Source organism: Anas platyrhynchos, chromosome 1, assembly GCF_047663525.1.
Source record: "Anas platyrhynchos isolate ZD024472 breed Pekin duck chromosome 1, IASCAAS_PekinDuck_T2T, whole genome shotgun sequence".
In the NCBI taxonomy this organism is placed as follows: Eukaryota; Metazoa; Chordata; class Aves; order Anseriformes; family Anatidae; genus Anas; species Anas platyrhynchos.
Window position 1 is genome coordinate 72,678,688 of NC_092587.1, and position 17,602 is coordinate 72,696,289.

A 17,602-nucleotide genomic window follows, 5' to 3' on the forward strand; every position below is an offset into this window, starting at 1 on the left:
AAAGGGCAGCTGCAGCTATGTGGAAGACTCCACAGTAGAGATCAGAGAAGCTCCAGCTAGTTTGCACAACCAGGCTGGACACTGAGTTTCTCACAGAAAATTTTACAAAACACAGAGGCAAAAGCAGGAGCTGAGAGCTATGGGAGAGGAAGTCTGGCTCAACAGTTGAACGCTGAATTCAAATCTGTGTTCCCCCAAGTGGCCTGCCCCCTATTTGGCAAGCTCTTTAGTATCCCTGTGCCCCTCTTCTGTGAAACGGGGACAGTTGTATGTCCACCAGCAAGAATTAAGGAGATAAGTATTTGAATACCTCACAGTCATACATGTAAGATAGTATGACTTATCAAGCAAATTCGATAGCAATCCATCAATAATCGGTGTCAGAATCAGATACCATTAATACTTATAGCATTAGTTAAGGCTTCAGCCATGCAACATCCTGCCCAGAATTGTGCACACATCCCAAAGTTTGCATGAAAACATCTACACTAAAAGTTAGCCAAATGCCAATCTTTATTATCAGTTACTTCATCTCACTGCATTTTAAAGTGCATGACAAACAGCACCAGCTCCGGCCTTCTGCAACTCCTGAACTATTCCTGGGTTGATGACTTTAAGTTCTTCCAGTGACAAATCTGGATCGCCATGCTATACTGCAGCTGCTGGCTTGTGAACCCTTCCAAGGCCTTCATTTCTGCAGCATCAGAAAGGGATTCTCTCTGTCCTACACCACGCTCATGCACAAGACTGAAAAGGTTGTTCTCATTTTCAACGAATTTGTCTTTTTCCTAGCAGTTGTAGCAGTGGTAATAATAACAAAAACCACTGCATAATAACTCCCATATACTGTAAATATTTTAAAGAAAGAAAACCTTGTCACAAAGGAGAACTCCAACTACTCCTTAAGAGATTTTAAAAAATAGTAAAACAATTAGTTGTCTTTAAGCCAAGGCTGAATGAAAACTAAGCCCTTAAAAATTTGGTTCCAAATGTGGGTGCTGAAGATTTAGACTTGCATCCCTTTTCAAATTTTGCTCCTAGAATTGTATCAAATGAAAATATCCTATTGTGATAAACATGCCCTTGGTGTAGCAACATTCCTTTCATCTTGTGGGCAGTTTGTTCTGTAAAGTCATGGATTTCTATGCAGCAGCTCAGAAAGGCTGCAGTTAACCGTCTTTTGCCAAGCAGGTTTTTAACTGTGGACTATGGAAGAATTCCTGCAGTGTGTTGACAATTAGCATCTTTCACACCAAGGAATGTGACTGCCCCGTCCTTTCAAGATTCTGCTTGTTTTACTGTCAGGCAAAGATCCCTACACTTACTTATTTGCTGTATTCAAGGAAGCTATGCTACTCTCAGTGCTCATTTAAATGAAGCATAAGTCAGTTTTCTATGACATGCAAATGCACATAGGACTTTTCACAGTGCTTCTGAAAGTTAATTGAAACTTCTTAAGGAAATACAAGAATAAAACATAATTGATTGTTTCATAATAAAAGCTAAACTTGTCAAAACTTCCTGCAGAACAAAAACATGCTATAGCGTGTCCTGAAATTATCTTTGCTCTCCCCAAAACCATCAAATGGATAGGGAAACCCAAACCATTAGATATAGCACAACCTGACATTTGAGCACACGACCCCTGCTGCTGCAGACCCAGGAGAGGAGACCTGCTCAGAACGGGAGCTCCCATAACTTCCAGGCTCCCAGCTTTGTGGCAGGGATTTTGGGAGACATGGGGCCACCACCTACAGGATGGACTCTATAGTGTTGCTGCCTGGAAATCCAGATTCCAGCCCTGGAAACTCACATCCATGAAACAGATTCATAAACTACAGCTAACTTCCCGTAACTTGGAGTTTTATTGTGCTGACATTTCCATGTTTTTTCCATGTGTTCAACCGATCAATTTAATCCTCATCTCACCAGCATTTCTTGACCATATTTTAAAGAGAAATCAAATCATGAAGTGATACACCAAGTTCAAAATGACAAAATATCAACCAACCAACCAAACAAAACCAACCACCTAACCAAAAAGAAACAAAACAAAACTTCACAGCTTGCTGAAATTTTGTATTTGGTAAACATGTTCCTATATTTGAAAGCCACTTAGTGGTCTTACATTTCAGTATTTCTTCTCAGCTTTAATCTCAAACATCAGTTATACTATTTTTAATTTTCAAGCTAGTAAAACCAGAAGAACAAGGGATTGGACCTTGGTACTTCTCTGCATCTAATTTTTCAATTTGGTACTTAAAAAAACAACTTTCATTGTGATTTACAAATTTAAAGGTATTTATTCCTTTACCGCTCTAGTCAATCACTTCTCCCTAATGAAAGCAAATAGGAACACCAAGGCACAACAGAACAAAATGAACTGATACCAGCTAATCCACAGTCAAGGGAAGTTTGCAGGAAAAATTGCGCTGCCTTCAAAATACATTTGCTAAAACTCCTGTGACAGACACAGATAGCCATACTAAAATCCAAGTTACCTTCATAAAACCGGATCTTGTCCCTTAGGATCACCATGCCTTTTGTGAGCAGCTGATTCTGAAAATAAAAATAGACTACCTTAACTCAATTCTATACTTCCCTCTAGCTATCATATTTCACATTTTATTCTTTCTTAACTTTTGACAGTAGAAGAGGTTTCATTTTAATGATCAATCACTGAAGGACTTATCCTGCCATGTCCAACTTGCTTAAATCACTTGGAACACTTTTCAAATGATGCTGTAATCACGTACTGTTTTCAGGATGCAGCACCTACTCTGCGCAATGCAAAATACTTCTCAGACTTCAAATGGTGACCCACACAGCCTGTACTGTCTTAGAGAAGAATACTGCCTCAACAGACAGTGTGTACTTGTAACTAAATGTCTTTCCTAGGAACCATACTACAATGAAATTAACTGGTTTACTGAGGAACTTTAAGTGATAAGTGAATGTCTGAAGTCCACTGGAAGACAGCAATGTCATACAAAAATACACTGACTACACAAGTCTATTTCATAAGCTAGGGTTTCACTATCCAACTACATGTATATAAAATCCAAATCTCATTAGCCCATAAATGACAGAACATAGAGAATTCATGAAAATCTCTGAATGGTTTCAAGGGGCTCCAGATCAGCATTTAGAGTTGAAGATTTTGCTCAGTAACACTTAAAAATATATTCTGATTTTAAATGAAAGAAAACACATGCCTACCTGTAAATATTCAGTGAAAAAGGATCCCAGTTCTGTTTTCAATAATTGCCTGTATCAAAAAGAATAAGAAAAGGATCTCTGTAATCAACAAATTGTAATAGCTGTGCTAAAAGGGGAAGTTACTAGTAGCAAAATATTTTCACATGAGCACACAGCCTGTCAATAATGTCTAACTAAAAATAAAACGGGGCCAACAATACTAAGACTCTCAACCAGCATTTCTATGTGGTGAAAAACACCTGCTGTGCTTTTACATGGTTCATTTCATGAATACATATGAAAAGAAACAGAGATTTGACAAAGAGGATGCATTTGATCCTCCATCTAACTCTTTTAAAAATGCTCGAGCTGTTCTCCTTCTGTGCCAGGGTTTGACTAGTGTCTGCAAATGTGGGAGAAGTCTTGGCACTCTGTGTCTATCAGTGTGGCTGAGCCAACAAACAAGCACATGATTTGGCTGAGGTGTGTTCATAGCCAAATCATCTCTGTTCTGTGTAACTCTCAAAAAAGAGCCGTGACAAAATGTTTAGGGAGAAACCTTAGACAGGTTTATACTCTGGGTTTTCTTTCAGGCATGAAACTTGGCCTGTTTTCATTGAAAGAGGCCATGATATTACAAGTCAGGACCCGCAACAGATGAAGTTTTGTGTGGTTTCAGTGAAAAAGCAGGTATAAATTCAATAGTTCAGCTCTGCATTTCACGATGCCTCTACACTAAGACTTACAAACTCATTTCACAGAGCAATTCAAACTCACATCCAAAAAAAATTTCCATGAACATTCTTCAAATTCAGAGACTGCATTCATCCAGACCCATAAACCCAAGGCTTGTATCCAAAGAAAAATTACTACACTGCTTAAGAGCTGTGTATTGTTTAAGTCTCACATATCGCATGCTAGATGTTTAGTATTTCTTTGCACTGAGGTCACTATTTAAATGCATAAATGAGAGCTCAGACCATATAAAAATCTTGTTCCAACTGGACTTTCTCAACTCTTGTCAATCTGGTCTTGACATTTTATGGAAACCTATCCTATTGTGATCACCTCACGTACCATAAGAAATGAGGTAAAATTCTTCTTAATATCTAAAGACCTGCTTCAGCTAAAGAACTCAATGTTTTGATCACTCGTGTAGTTATATAAATTACTATTTAGTGGCTTGTTATCATCCATCCTTTTGGGTTATGTCTTTAACAAACAAATAACTAATTAAATAAAGTATTTTAACTAGTAAGCAAATACACATCTGTTTTAAAAGTTCCAGAATATCCCTATGCTCCACAAAAAGATCTGCAGGAGTTGGAGTTTGATGTTTATAACACCACAGGATTCAACACAGTCTCTTGAAATCTTCTGAAAGTTCAGGGAAAGGAAGAGCAGGTCAATCTTAGGGGGCCAAAATACAATATCGTATTTATTTATCCTTGAGAACACATCCACAAAGATCTCATAGCACCCTGTGGAAACACTCTAGGCATAAATGAAATAGAAAATAAACTGAAGGAAAGTTCAGAAGCTCATAAGCATCAAAACCCTCTTCAGCTACAAACCTGACTGAGACAAACAGTCAACACACAAATATTATCAAAGCCAGCTCAAGGCTTTAGCCATAGGTCTTTCATTGGAGGGCCATTATATGGCTAGACATGTAATGACTATATGACATATAACACATATGACATATGACATATAACAGCATGCAGTTACAACATATGGGAGAGGACAACCCTTGCAGTGTCCTGAGACTTCATCATCAACTATACCCCTTGACAATCCCTTGGCAGGGTTTAACCCCCCTCCACAAAAATTGTTAAAGTCTCAAAACATTGGAGCCCTTACTTCAATGAGAAAAATATGATGCTATAGCCAAATCATGCCATTCTTATTCAAAATAATAATTTACTGTTGAAGACATGTGATTTTTCTTCTGGATTACAAGCGATTGAAGTTTTTTCTTGCTTTGAATGTGGAACATCTTGTTTTAACTACTTTTTGGTTAAAGTAACTAAAGTTGCGATTTTGAATTTTTCTATGCTAGAGACAATTTATTCCCAGATACCTCTTTGTGCTGTTAAAAAAAAAAAAACACAAAACAAAACAAAAACACAACAAACACACACAGCAAAAACAGGTATTTCATGCTGACAGGTTTTGCTTAATTTTCTGCCCTCTCCTTAAGTTAGCAGCTGTTAGAAGTCTAGTCCCGGATTCTTCATAGTCTTTAAAGCTGATTTGCAAATATCTTCATTTTCTATCTTAGGTTCTACTGACAATTCTGGCATTTAGGGCAGGAAATACAAAATGATGTTCTACCTATCTGATAACAAGCCCTCTGATAAAACAAAATCCCACCACATTTCCATTTGTCAGCTCTGAATGAACCAAACAACCAGCTTGTATTTAATTACATACACTGGACTGAATACTGAATCATACACTGGACTGAATACTGAATCACACCAAGCAGCAGCATAGATACATTAACATCTCTGTTTGCAGGGTGGAAGAAGGACTTACAGCACAATTAATGCATCTTGCTCTTTGAATCCCTAATAATACAGATGATTCATGCTGCTTAATTAATTTCTAGTGAAATAGTGAGGCCCTCGGGCCACATCAGAGCACTGATGTACCATAGTCATTTAAAAGAGTTTTAAAAGAGTTCCACAACAAAACTGAATCCAAAACATTGCTTTTTTTTTTTTTTTTTTTTTTTTTGGAATCCAGGTAAAAATCTGATTAAACCTAAAAAAGATCTCTGATCAAATAGAATCTGATTTTAAATACATCTGGTTTTGCTGACAGTCATTTTGCAGCCTTATGACACTTGTATATCACTGATATTAGGTCTTTATTGCTTATTTAATGACTTCATCAATTACTATGACAGTAAAAATGTATATAAAATACACTAAAATAGCTCTTGTCTTTTTTTTTTTTTTGTATCTTCCTGTTGCTGCTGCTTCGGTTTGTTTTGAAATTAGCTCTTGAAATGTTAACCAGAATGGAAAGTCTAATACAGCATATACTACCTGATTTTAACTCTAATAGCTATTAGATTATGAAGCAAAAGGACAGACGTGATTTTACTGGGCTTTAACTCTTGCTACAAAAGAGGAAATGCCAGTAAAATGTGTTTTGTTTGCATCAAACCAGTATCCTGAAACTCAGAAAGAAAAAAGGCAACTATAAATATGTATTAGCCTTAATACAGGACATCCTGCTTCCTCTGTTTCCCTTACCTTCTTTTTCTTCCTTGACTTACAAGTGGTGTAAATAAATAATTTGAAATCAGATGATGCATGAAATAGAAAAGGAATACACACAATCATCCCCAATATATATTCACACACATATACTAAGGGAAGTACTAAGCAGGATGTATATTCATAGAGATTTTTATTATTTAACCTTTGAATCAATTCCCTATTAAATTACCTAGTAAGGATTCACAAGAAGTAACGTACAGGACATACACTGATGAGACTGCATTTTCCACAGTGGTTTTTCTGGTATGTGGAGTATGGTGTATCTTCGTTAGCTTTAGCAGAGTTACTCGGGTATTACAGTTATTTCACAGAATCATGGAATCATCTAGGTTGGAAGAGACCTCCAAGATCAACTAGTCCAACCTCTGACCTAGCACTAACCAGTCCTCCACTAAACCATATCACTAAGCTCTACACCTAAACGTCTTTTAAAGACTTCCAGGGATGGTGACTCAACTACTTCTCTGGGCAGCCCATTCCAATGCCCAACAACCCTTTCGGTAAAGAAGTTTTTCCTAATATCCAACCTAAACCTCCCCTGGTGCAACTTTTGCCCATTTCCCCTCATCCTGTCAGCTTGCACATGGGAGAATAGACCAACCACCACCTTGCTACAGCCTCCTTTAAGGTACCTTTAGAGAGCAATTAAGGTCACCCCTGAGCCTCCTCTTCTAACAACCCCAGCTCCCTCAGCCACTCCTCATAAGACTTGTTCTCCAGACCCCTCACCTGCTTCTGAAAGAGACTGAAATCACATGCCAATTCTTCTGGTAACAGGGCTCCTGAGCTGTACGTGACTCCATATTCAAAGACACTTCCTAATGCCAGAGCAAGTACACAAGAATGGTGTCAAAAGGCATTGGTGTATATGAATGAAATAAATGGTAAAGCAGAAGTAAATGGTACAGATTTGCATCCACTGACATTTTCTTAAATGACCAGTGCATAAATAATCAGCATACAAAGCCTCTAGATGCATATTCAGAGGACAACGCCATATGTGAGTATGTTTGCCCATGTGTGTGCCATACAGTTGTTGAATGTATGTGGCATTTCTGAAGCAAAATAAAGGTGTGCAAACATCACAGGTGTAAAGTAATCGCTCAAATATTAACATTTTGCTTGTGAGTCAACTTGGACATCCAAGGTTTAATTACGAACGTATATCCAGGTCTGCTCTAATTAAAGTGCTAAAACAAAGTAACTTCTTTTACCATTCTGTAAATGTCAAAAAAGGTTATTGATACTACCCATTTACCCGAACACTTCCATATGCAAATTCTGCTTACTGGAAGTAATGGCTATTTGTTCCTTTTTATTTCTGTACTTGTAGGGAGTGTACATCTAGAGCAATCTTAAGGCAAATAAAGACTTGTCCCAGTTCTAACGTCATATTTATGAATCAGATATTTTTGCATTAAGTAATAATACTAACCCAAATAAAGTATTTTGAATGAAATATCAATAGTAGTAACCAGATATTTTTGGTATTTGTGAAATCAGTAATTTCTTAGTTATGGCTTGAGCTGAATTTATGACAGGAGAAAGGACTTTAATTGCAAGTAGTCAAGAGGCCCCACGAAGTTAATGACTGTGGTCAGCAGTAAAATGAAGCATATAGCAGGAGTGCAGCTTTTGGAAGGAGGCCATAGCTGGACGTGTGTACAAACAGGCTGAAAAAATACCACTGCTATGCTTTCCTCTAGAGACAGAGCTTTTTGCCCTCTTAGCCCATTTGTGGTTATCTTTTTTTTTTCTTTCTTTCTTTCTTGTTTTTTTTTTTTTCTTTTTGTATGAATGAACTGCACACTGAGAAGCCTAGAAGGACCTGGGGGTCCTGGTGGACAACAGGTTGACCATGAGCCAGCAGTGTGTCCTCGTGGCCCAGAGGGCTAATGGGATCCTGGCGTTCATTAAAAGGAGCGTGGCCAGCAGGTCAAGGGAGGTGATTCTCCCCCTCCACTCTGCCCTGGTCAGGCCTCACCTGGAGTACTGTGTCCAGTTCTGGGCTCCCTGGTACAAAAAAGACAGGGATCTCCTGGAAAGAGTCCAGCAGAGGGCCACAAAGCTGATACAGGGCCTGAAGCATCTTCCCTATGAGGAAAGGCTGAGAGACCTGGGTCTGCTCATCCTGGAGAAAAGAGGACTGAGAGGGGATCTCATCAATGTGTATAAATACCTGAGGTGTGGGAGACTGAGGGATTTGGCCAACCTCTTTTCAGTGTTTTGCAGGAACAGGACAAGGAGTAGTGGTCATAAGATAGAGCACAGAAAGTTCTGCACCAACATGAGAAAGAACTTCTTCATGGTGAGGGTGATGGAGCACTGGAACAGGCTGCCCAGAGAGGTTGTGGAGTCTCCTTCTCTGGAAATATCCAAGGCCCGTCTGGACACCTACCTGGGCAGCCTGCTCTGAGGAACCTCCTTTGGCAGGGGGGTTGGACCCAATGATCTTTTGAGGTCCCTTCCAACCCCTTCAATTCTGTGATTCTGTGAAGCTTCACAAAAAGTCCAAGTTGTCACTGAGAGGAAGGACGGATTTTGGCAATTACTTAGAAGGATATTCAGGCCAAGCAGGAAGTAGGAGGGAACAACCTCTAGTCTGGGGTTCCTTTGAGTCACCCCTTCTCCTGCTCTTCCCTCCCAAACCTTAAGGGCAGATTTATAAATTTCCTGGACCTGAAACCCCCATGGGCCAGGCTTCGCTGTGCTCACAGGAACAAATAACAAATTGCAAGGACACAGCAATGAGAACCAGCATCCAAAGCCACACTGCATCCCACCATGTGCTCGCTTACACCGTGAATTATGCTGCTGATGCCTTATTTATGACAGCAGCTTGGTCTAGATTTTACAGTATTTTGTCCATCTGCTCAGGTGTGAGTCACCAGGCATTATTCACTCCAAAGCAAAGTAAAACCAAATGATCAGTGGAAATGACAATACAGAAGCATTACTTTTACACCAACAAGTAGAAATGGGCCTATCATGAGGCAGCAAAAAACATCAAAAATTGGGGGAAAAAACAACAACAACAAAAAAAACAGTCTGTAGGTAGCTTCCCTGTTCTGCTGCCTCAGACGTTGCAATAAATTCAATGCAGCTATATCAGCAAGCATCATCATTGTGCAGTGCTTACACCCAGGTGAATGAAAGCAAAATCTGGACACAATTCACCAAACATCTATCTAACTTCTGTTTATTGGTCCATACATGATTATATTTCTCTCTGTCACATCAGCATATAATATTCTTTTCTGTCCCTCTCCGGCAAACAACCATCAAGTCATTCAAATAAATAGTCATTCAAATAAAGCTAGAGAATCCTAACTGCACAGTAATAATGATCAACCATTACTCCAATAACTAACTCAAAATGATTGATGTATCATGCTAACTGACAGCCATCCTAAAAAAGCTATTCTTTGTATGTCATCCCCAGAGATATTAGAAATAACTGGAGAGTAAGTTCATTTTAATTTCAAAAAGACAGAGAGGGATAAAGAGAGAGATCACTGGCCAAATATAATTTGTCTAGACTTCTCTGAAGACATTCCCACAATTAATGCAAACAGACTGGACCAGCATTTTCTGGACATTCTGTGGATGTTGTCACGCTCTGGTGCCCAGACAGAGCAGGAATAAGTATTAAGGGAAGGGGAATTGCTGAGGATTTATCTGGAGACAGCCAGGGAATACAATAAGCTGTCTGTCTTTCATAAATGTGGTTTGTTTTCCATCGTCTATTCTTGAAAGCATTGGACAAGTTTCTAAAAGGAGCTCTGTTACCTGGCCCCGTCAGTGACACAGGGTACAGTAAGTAATAATCAATACTACAACAAGTAATAGTAACCTGGTATGTGGATTTACAGCACTTACATCTTGGTAAACTTGTCTTTGTAACTAAAACTCAAGTGACTCAAATGATATGATTTTCACCTTTATTTTTCTTTTAAAAAATTCTGTTATATACCTCACTGGTCTATATTTAGTCTGTTGCAAACAGTATCAGCACAGCATGAGAAAGAAATAGAAACCTTAAACTGCATTACTCAGGACATTGTGCTAACAAGACAGCTTTATAACATCTAGAGCATATTCAGTCTGCATGGAGAACCTAGACGTAAGGGACTACCAGACATGATGTCTTTCCTCGCCCTGTCATAATGAGTGCTGGGAAGCTTTACATCCTCCATGCATGCAAGGGAAGCAGCTCTGAGAGAGGCTTAGCACCAGTGTAAAGGAAAGCATAATTGTAGTGGGATAGAGCTGCATTACTACAGGTTCAGGACAGGGTCCAGTTTTTCGTTTCTCTAGTTTCAACCCAGCACATCAAGAAAGACGCTGAAATAATCCACGCTCCCCATAATCCAATCACTCTTCTGTAGAAGATGAAACCCATCTCTGATGGGTTACTGAGCAAGGTGTCGACACAGCAGCAACATCTATTCACCAAGCCACAACTGACTGTACTGGTAGAAACCACTACTGGGACTCCCCAAACTCCCACCTCCCCCACCCCCCCAAAAAATATATTGCTGTAGAAGGTTTCAAGTGCATGTGCTAGCAAACTGTACTGTGCATGCCAGCTAATAACACCTCCTGGAGAGCCAAATCTCTTACCTGACTCCTTCATTGAGGTTGTAAAGTTCATGGTCCGGGAGACCCTTACGCTGGAACACGGCAATTACTCCATTGTGGATACTGAAAGAGGACAAGAGGAGTCATTAGCACTAGATCACATTTTAGAAGAGCATCAATTCCACAGTAAGGCAAATACATCTTTCCAGACACTGCAGAACATTTCTGAAAGGAACAGATGATTGCTGGTGCTCAGTCTCAGATGCCTTAAAGGAAATTGTTCTCTAGAAAATACATGACATTGTCGAAAATAATTTTTTTAAAATATTTTTTCCAACTTCAAAAGTTATACCTCTAAAATCAGTAATTTCAGAAAATTTAGGTTCATGTATTTTAGGTAATTTAGTATAATTTTTAGTACATTAATATATTAAGTATATTTTTGAATCTGTGAGCTCACTACAGAGACAATCAACGCCTTCACTGCGAGATCTGTGATGATCTTTCTGGCATTTTTGGTATCTGTTTGTCTGAGTTATGGTTTCCTGGTTTCCTGATTTCTTTATCAACAAATCAGCATTTGTCAAGTCTGGACACTGCACCTGAACTTTAATCCATAAATAACCCTTTACTAGAACAGGGTTACTGGAATCTCAAAAAAGGTTAGTTCTTTGAAAAAATATAAAAGGCGGAAACACTAGACAATTATGAATTTCAAGGAATTTAATCACTCTCTTATTACTTATCAGAAATGAAACAATAAATAGAAAAGGGCCATAATTTACAGCATTATTAGCTACAAAGACTGCTTCCTACTACCTTTTATTTCTCAAAAATGTATGATGTTGCTTCAGCTAAAGAAAAATCAAGGCTGCACTGAAAGAACACAAGTCTAGAGCTTCTAAGGCAGACAGCCTTACGAAGCAATGTGCTAGGCACAGGCCAACCATCTATCCTACAGAAATGCTCCCTTTTCATTTTCAGCATTATTTGTAACTGTTCTGTAAGCAGATGTTGCTTAGTGGTGGGTGATTTCTCCTGCAATCAGCCACAGCTGAAGACAGGATTGAGGGCAACAAAATCCTCTAGCTCAACAGAAAGTCACATACCCAACACCATCTATCCATGGGGCGGATGTCCAGCAGCTTTACAAATTCTAAGATGCGAATAGCAAAAACCTGCAAAGTGTTGTATGTTTTACAGGGCAACCCACATGCTTGGAGGGAGAAGGTGTTTTCTAATCCCATGAATTTAAGAAAACCACACCACAAAGGGTTATTGAAATGAGTAAGTGCTTCAAGATGAAGCTCTGAAACTCCTGAAACACATATGACATGATTAGCATGATGACACATCAGCCTAAACTCAGTTTAGGTCTGAGGACAAAGGTAAATGCCAACAAAAGGTGAGACCAAACCTGTTCTAGCATTAGCAGAAGGGAGGTATAAGTCTCCTCCCCTTCTCCAACCCAATGCCATCTTTTACAGCTTCTCAGCAGATTTCATCTTGGATTTCAAAGGAAAAGAAGACTCATGCAGCCCTTCTGTCTGTCAGCTAATTCTCTCTCTCCCCCACTCTTGGAGCAGCTTGGCAATTTCTACCACATTTAATCATGGAGCTATGTGTGAAATAAAGATGACAATCACTGAAGTTGTTTTTTTTTAAGATATAGTTATGAAATGTGTAATAAAAGCAAGAAGTAGTAGTGTGATTATCAATAGCAATATTACATGCCATCACTGTGGTTAATGGACAGCTTCTTCACATTTTCACTGCTTTTTCTTCTTCCCTCACAATCCCGTTGACCACAAAAGGAAAATACAGATATTGGGGTGTGGCTCTTCCTACTCAATTTTGCACCTGAGAAAACGAGATAACACCTTCGAAAAACGTTCTCAGCTTCTGTTCAGTTCTGAGCTTACTCAGCAAAAATACAGGGAGAAATCTTCTTGCTCTGCACCATCCATCTGCTTGTGCAGCTCTCATTCTGCATCCACCTCCCAGCCTGTACTCAGCAAGAGTGAGGAACAGCAGCAACCAGGGGTGCTCAGGAAGCATGTCTGGGGGCAACAAACTTGAATCTCACCCCTAGGATATCCAATGAAAAGATCTTACCACAATCAAAAGCTACACTGTACGCACCCTCCATGAGCTTTGGTTTTACCCATGACTCTGCAACAGTATTTTTTTGAGCTTTGCAACTGTCCTTCCGCTGTTCATGCTGTGCTGGAGTCTGATGCAGTAGAGCAACAACCAGCTTCTGAGCCCTGGAAGGCAAAACAGGCCCAGATTTGCCTGGAGGTACCGCGATTTGGGGTTGGCCTGTTGTCGTGGTTCCGCTTGAGTGGGCAGCCGAGCTCCACCACAGCCGCTCTCTCACTCCCCCTCCTCAAAGAGGAATGGGGAGAAAATATGTGAAAAGGGCTCAAGGGTTGAGATAAGGACGAGAAAATCACGCAATAATTATTGTAACGGGCAAAACAGACTCAGCATAAGAAGATAGTAAGATTTATTGCTCATTACTAACAAGCTAGAGAAGTGAGAAACAAAGGAAAGAAACCAAAAGCACCTTCCCCCCCCGTCCACCCTCTTCCACCTCCTCCCCCCCGAGCAGCGCAGGGGAACGGGGGAATGGGGGTTACGGTCAGTCTACAGCACTTCTTCTCTGCCGCTCCTTCTCGGTCACTCTTGTCCCCTGTGCTGTGGGGTCCCACCCACGGGATGCAGTCCTTGATGAACTGATCCGGCGTGGGCTTCCCACAGGCAGCAGTTCTTCCAGAACTGCTCCAGATATGGGTCTGTACCACGGGGTCCATCCCTCAGGAGAAAACTGCTCCAACCTGGCTCCCCCATGGGCAGCAGCTCCTGCCAGGTCACCTGCTCCTGCGTGGGCTCCTCTCCACGGGCTACAGGTCCGGACTGGAATCTGCTCCGGCAGGGGTCTTCCACAGGCGGCAGCCTCCGTCGGTGCAGGGCCACCTGCTCCACCGTGGTCTCCTCCACGGGCTGCAGCATGGAACCCTGCTCCACCATGGTACTCCATGGGCTGCAGGGGGACATCCTGCTTCACCATGGTCCTCACCACAGGCCGCAGGGGACTTCTGCTCCGGTGCCTGGAGCACCTCTCCCCCTCCTTCTACACTGACCTCGGCACTTGCAAGGCTGTTCCTTACTCCCTTCACTCTCCCAGCTGCTGTGTGGCACAGCGTTTTTTTCCCTGTCTTAAATATGCTCTCACAGAGGCGCAAAACAACATCGCTTATTGGCTCAGCTCTGGAAAACAATGGGGCCCTTCCCAAATATGGGGCAGCTTCTAGATCTTTGTCACAGAAACCACCCCTATGGCCCCCTGCTACCAAAACCTTGCCACGTAAACCCACTACGCCTGTCTTGTGAAGAAGAGCTAAAGGTGAGTTCTGTTCATAAGGTCTCTCCTTCCTGCTGGTAGGAAAGCTCAGTAGGCCTTCCAGATGGATTCAACAGCATCCTGCAAGTCCAAGAGATCACTGCAGCATCACAGCAAGGCTTGATATTTGCCTGCTTAGAGGGGGATGTGGAGGGTGCATGGGGATTGCAGGCACTCATGTCAAACCTTCTCGGGTCCACAATTAAGACAACCCCTTCCAATGCTTGCTGGGAGCAGAGGAGGGGGCTGGCAGGTAAAACTATGCTATTTGCTGACAGATTAGAACAGCAGACCCAACAACACTGAACAGCAAAGAGAAGCACTGCCAGAAAAGCTCATTTGCATCCATCTGTGGAAAAACAAAATTAAAAGCAGCAGGTGAAGGATATGACCCACTGTGGAGAAATGCACAAGCAGATCAAAATAGGAATCTTTATCCTCTGCTCTCTTTTGCTCTTTGACAAGGTGTTAAGCACTCTCCTGCACACAGTGGTCCTACTTTCCCTCATGTACTTACATGCACAGACACACACTGATCGTCCAACCCAGCTTATTGTGGCTGCCTTAAACAGCCACATTTCTTTTTGGTTATTTGAAAATTGGCAGCTAAATGTGTCTGGTATACAGTGAAGCGACTTGGGTATTTTAACATTATGAGTCATATGCGAAGTACGATTAACGTAGTGAATAAAACAAGCAGTCTTTATATGCTCTTCTGATTCGGAAATGAACTTTGCAATCTTCCCCACCATCCTTTTGCAGAGAAGAATGACTAAATCTTTCCTAAAACCCAGTGTGCTCTCTCGCTTTCTCTCTGGCACTCCTTTCTAAACGAGGGGGAGGTTTTCTCTTTCCAGCTTAGCAGGTCCACTATTATTCCTCAAACAGATAACGCAGAGCAGGATTTTTTAATGAGAACTACAGGGAACAGGCTGCAAGCATCTAAGTTATTACCTGTGTAATAGAACTGCTCCTACTTAAAACATCCTAGTGGTGATCTTCTCATCTGCCTTGGACCTTCCTTGTAGTGATGGAAGGCTGCCTTGTCCACAAAACAAGTCTTGGCCCTGCTGCACTGACCAACTGCCCTTCCTTCCCACATCAGACAGTAGTGCTTTCGTGCTAGGATGAATGTCCCAGCCTACAGGCAGTGTGGGCATGCCATTGTGATCTCAACACTTGCTTGGGAGGCAACAAAGAGGATTCAGAATAAAAGGTATGCTATCAGCAGTGTAAGTTGGTGTCAGTATAATAAAAAACTAGCTAAAATCCTCTTAGTAAGCGTAAGCTAATGAAAAGAAACAAAAACCCAAACAACCCTTGCTTAAATCAAAGTAATGCTATGGTCTTGTACCAAGAGACACATTTTCCACATAAGTGCCAATGTACTCTCCTACTCCTGCAGCACCACACTTCCTCCTGTTTAAGGAAGTGACCAATTTCTACAGGACCCCAATCAGTATCTTCTGGTGGAGAAGGGGACTAGGAAGCTCTGTGCACCTGAGCAGTGCACATTTGAAACAAAATACACCACTCATAGAATCATAAAGGTTGGAAAAGACCTCCAATGGCACTTCTTGAAAGCACAGAATCAATGCATATGACAGCTCCTCAACTGGTATGTGTCCATGCGCTAAGACACATTGTGTGGGCAACTTTTCATACAAATGTATGGTATGGGCCATTCTTGGTCTAAAGACGATGGCTGGTATCCGCAAGAAGAAAACATTTTGAGAAACTAGCAGAGGAACAGGAGGAAGCCTGGGAGGAGGCACAGGCATGGGTATTCAAGGAAGAGAGATGAATACCCAAAGTAGGCTGAGTCAAGGACTAGAAATCCAGATCAGAAAACTGCTGAGACCAATTTTAAGTAGAAAATGAAAGTCTACAAAAACTTCAGACCTTTGCTGAGTTGTGTCAGTTCTGCCAGTGTTTCAATCTTGAAGTGAGAGAAGAAAAAAAAGGACCAAAAATATTTTGATAATGGCTTTTTTTTTTTTTCTTTAGAATTAAGGCAGAGCAGCAGGTGGCTCCAGCAATATATTACACTTTATCTATCCCTTGGTTGCCACAGATTGCAGCTGACGGCCAAAATGGAACTAAGGATAGTTGAGCAAGTTCTCACAGCAGCAAAAATCAATGCAGCAGACTAAGAAATTTCAGCTTGTTGCAGAGACTACTCATTCTGGGTTTGCCCAGTTCTTCAGAGAAGGTGGCAGGTCCAGAGCTCTGGTTCTGCCACCCAAAACATGGGGAGTGACAGCTACAGCACAAACAGCACGCACTTCCCCACAATTTGCTTTAGCAGAAGGGGATCTGGAAGGTGTAAATCCACAAAGCACAGAGTTTGACACTCACTGTTGACACTCCCAACCAGCGTAATAATATTATTAGCATGAGTGCCAAGATCAGGAGGGTGTGGTTTATTATTCTGATTTTTACCTGATAAAAAGCCATTGCCTGTATAACTCGACATCACCAATGCATACATCTCGCTTGAGTCACTGGCTGACCACCAGACACCATTTTGTGAATGGGAGGCTGGCTCCCTCCAGCCCTTAAATACCACCACCTTTGTTCTTCCAGTGATGCTCCTAAGAAGGAAGAACTACAGTGATCAAAGCACTGTTTTCTGCAGGTCAGAAACGGTTTGTCTGCAGGGCTGAGGACCAACTGCAAAACTGGGCCCGACCAGGTTACACTCCCCCCAGTTCAGGTGGTGCCAAAGCAGGTGGTGTGGCCCAAGCCAGCAGGTAGGTAATTTTTGCATTTTGCACTTTGCATTTTGCACTTTTTGCATTTTGCACTTGTGAACAGCAGGTAGGTAATTTTTGTTCTCTAAAGCAGTCACTATGTTTGTATGCAAGCAGCATGTGTGAAAATACCACTGCATTTTTTATTCAATGTTTGCAAATTCTCCTTTTTAAAATGCTCCAGGTGAAGTTGGTGAGACAAAAAAAACAACAATACTGCATGAATAATTACTCTCTAATAGAACTGGAGAGTTAAAGGGCAATGTTTTTGAAAGAAACTAAATAACACAGCTCATCTTCCTTTGGACAGCATCTGGAATAGCTAATTCACAGTAACTAACCTGATAAACCTCCTTGAGGATACCCTTGCT

At 41.1% G+C, this 17,602-nt stretch overlaps 1 protein-coding gene across 10 annotated transcripts in view; it reads right to left on the minus strand.

The window, feature by feature from the left end:
* Positions 1–17,602, minus strand: part of PRR5 (proline rich 5) — a 100,680-nt gene that overhangs the window by 37,753 nt on the left and 45,325 nt on the right. For 9 of the 10 annotated variants that reach the window (XM_021278456.4, XM_038173373.2, XM_072041413.1 and 6 more), the window contains 3 exons: positions 11,115–11,195; positions 3,220–3,268; positions 2,502–2,559 (listed from right to left, as the gene is read on the minus strand). In XM_021278456.4, the coding sequence (XP_021134131.1) occupies positions 2,502–2,559; positions 3,220–3,268; positions 11,115–11,195 (188 nt within the window). Of the gene's footprint in view, positions 1–2,501; positions 2,560–3,219; positions 3,269–11,114; positions 11,196–13,214; positions 13,340–17,602 lie in introns of all 10 variants that reach the window. The other variant, XM_021278457.4, reaches the window with a different exon arrangement.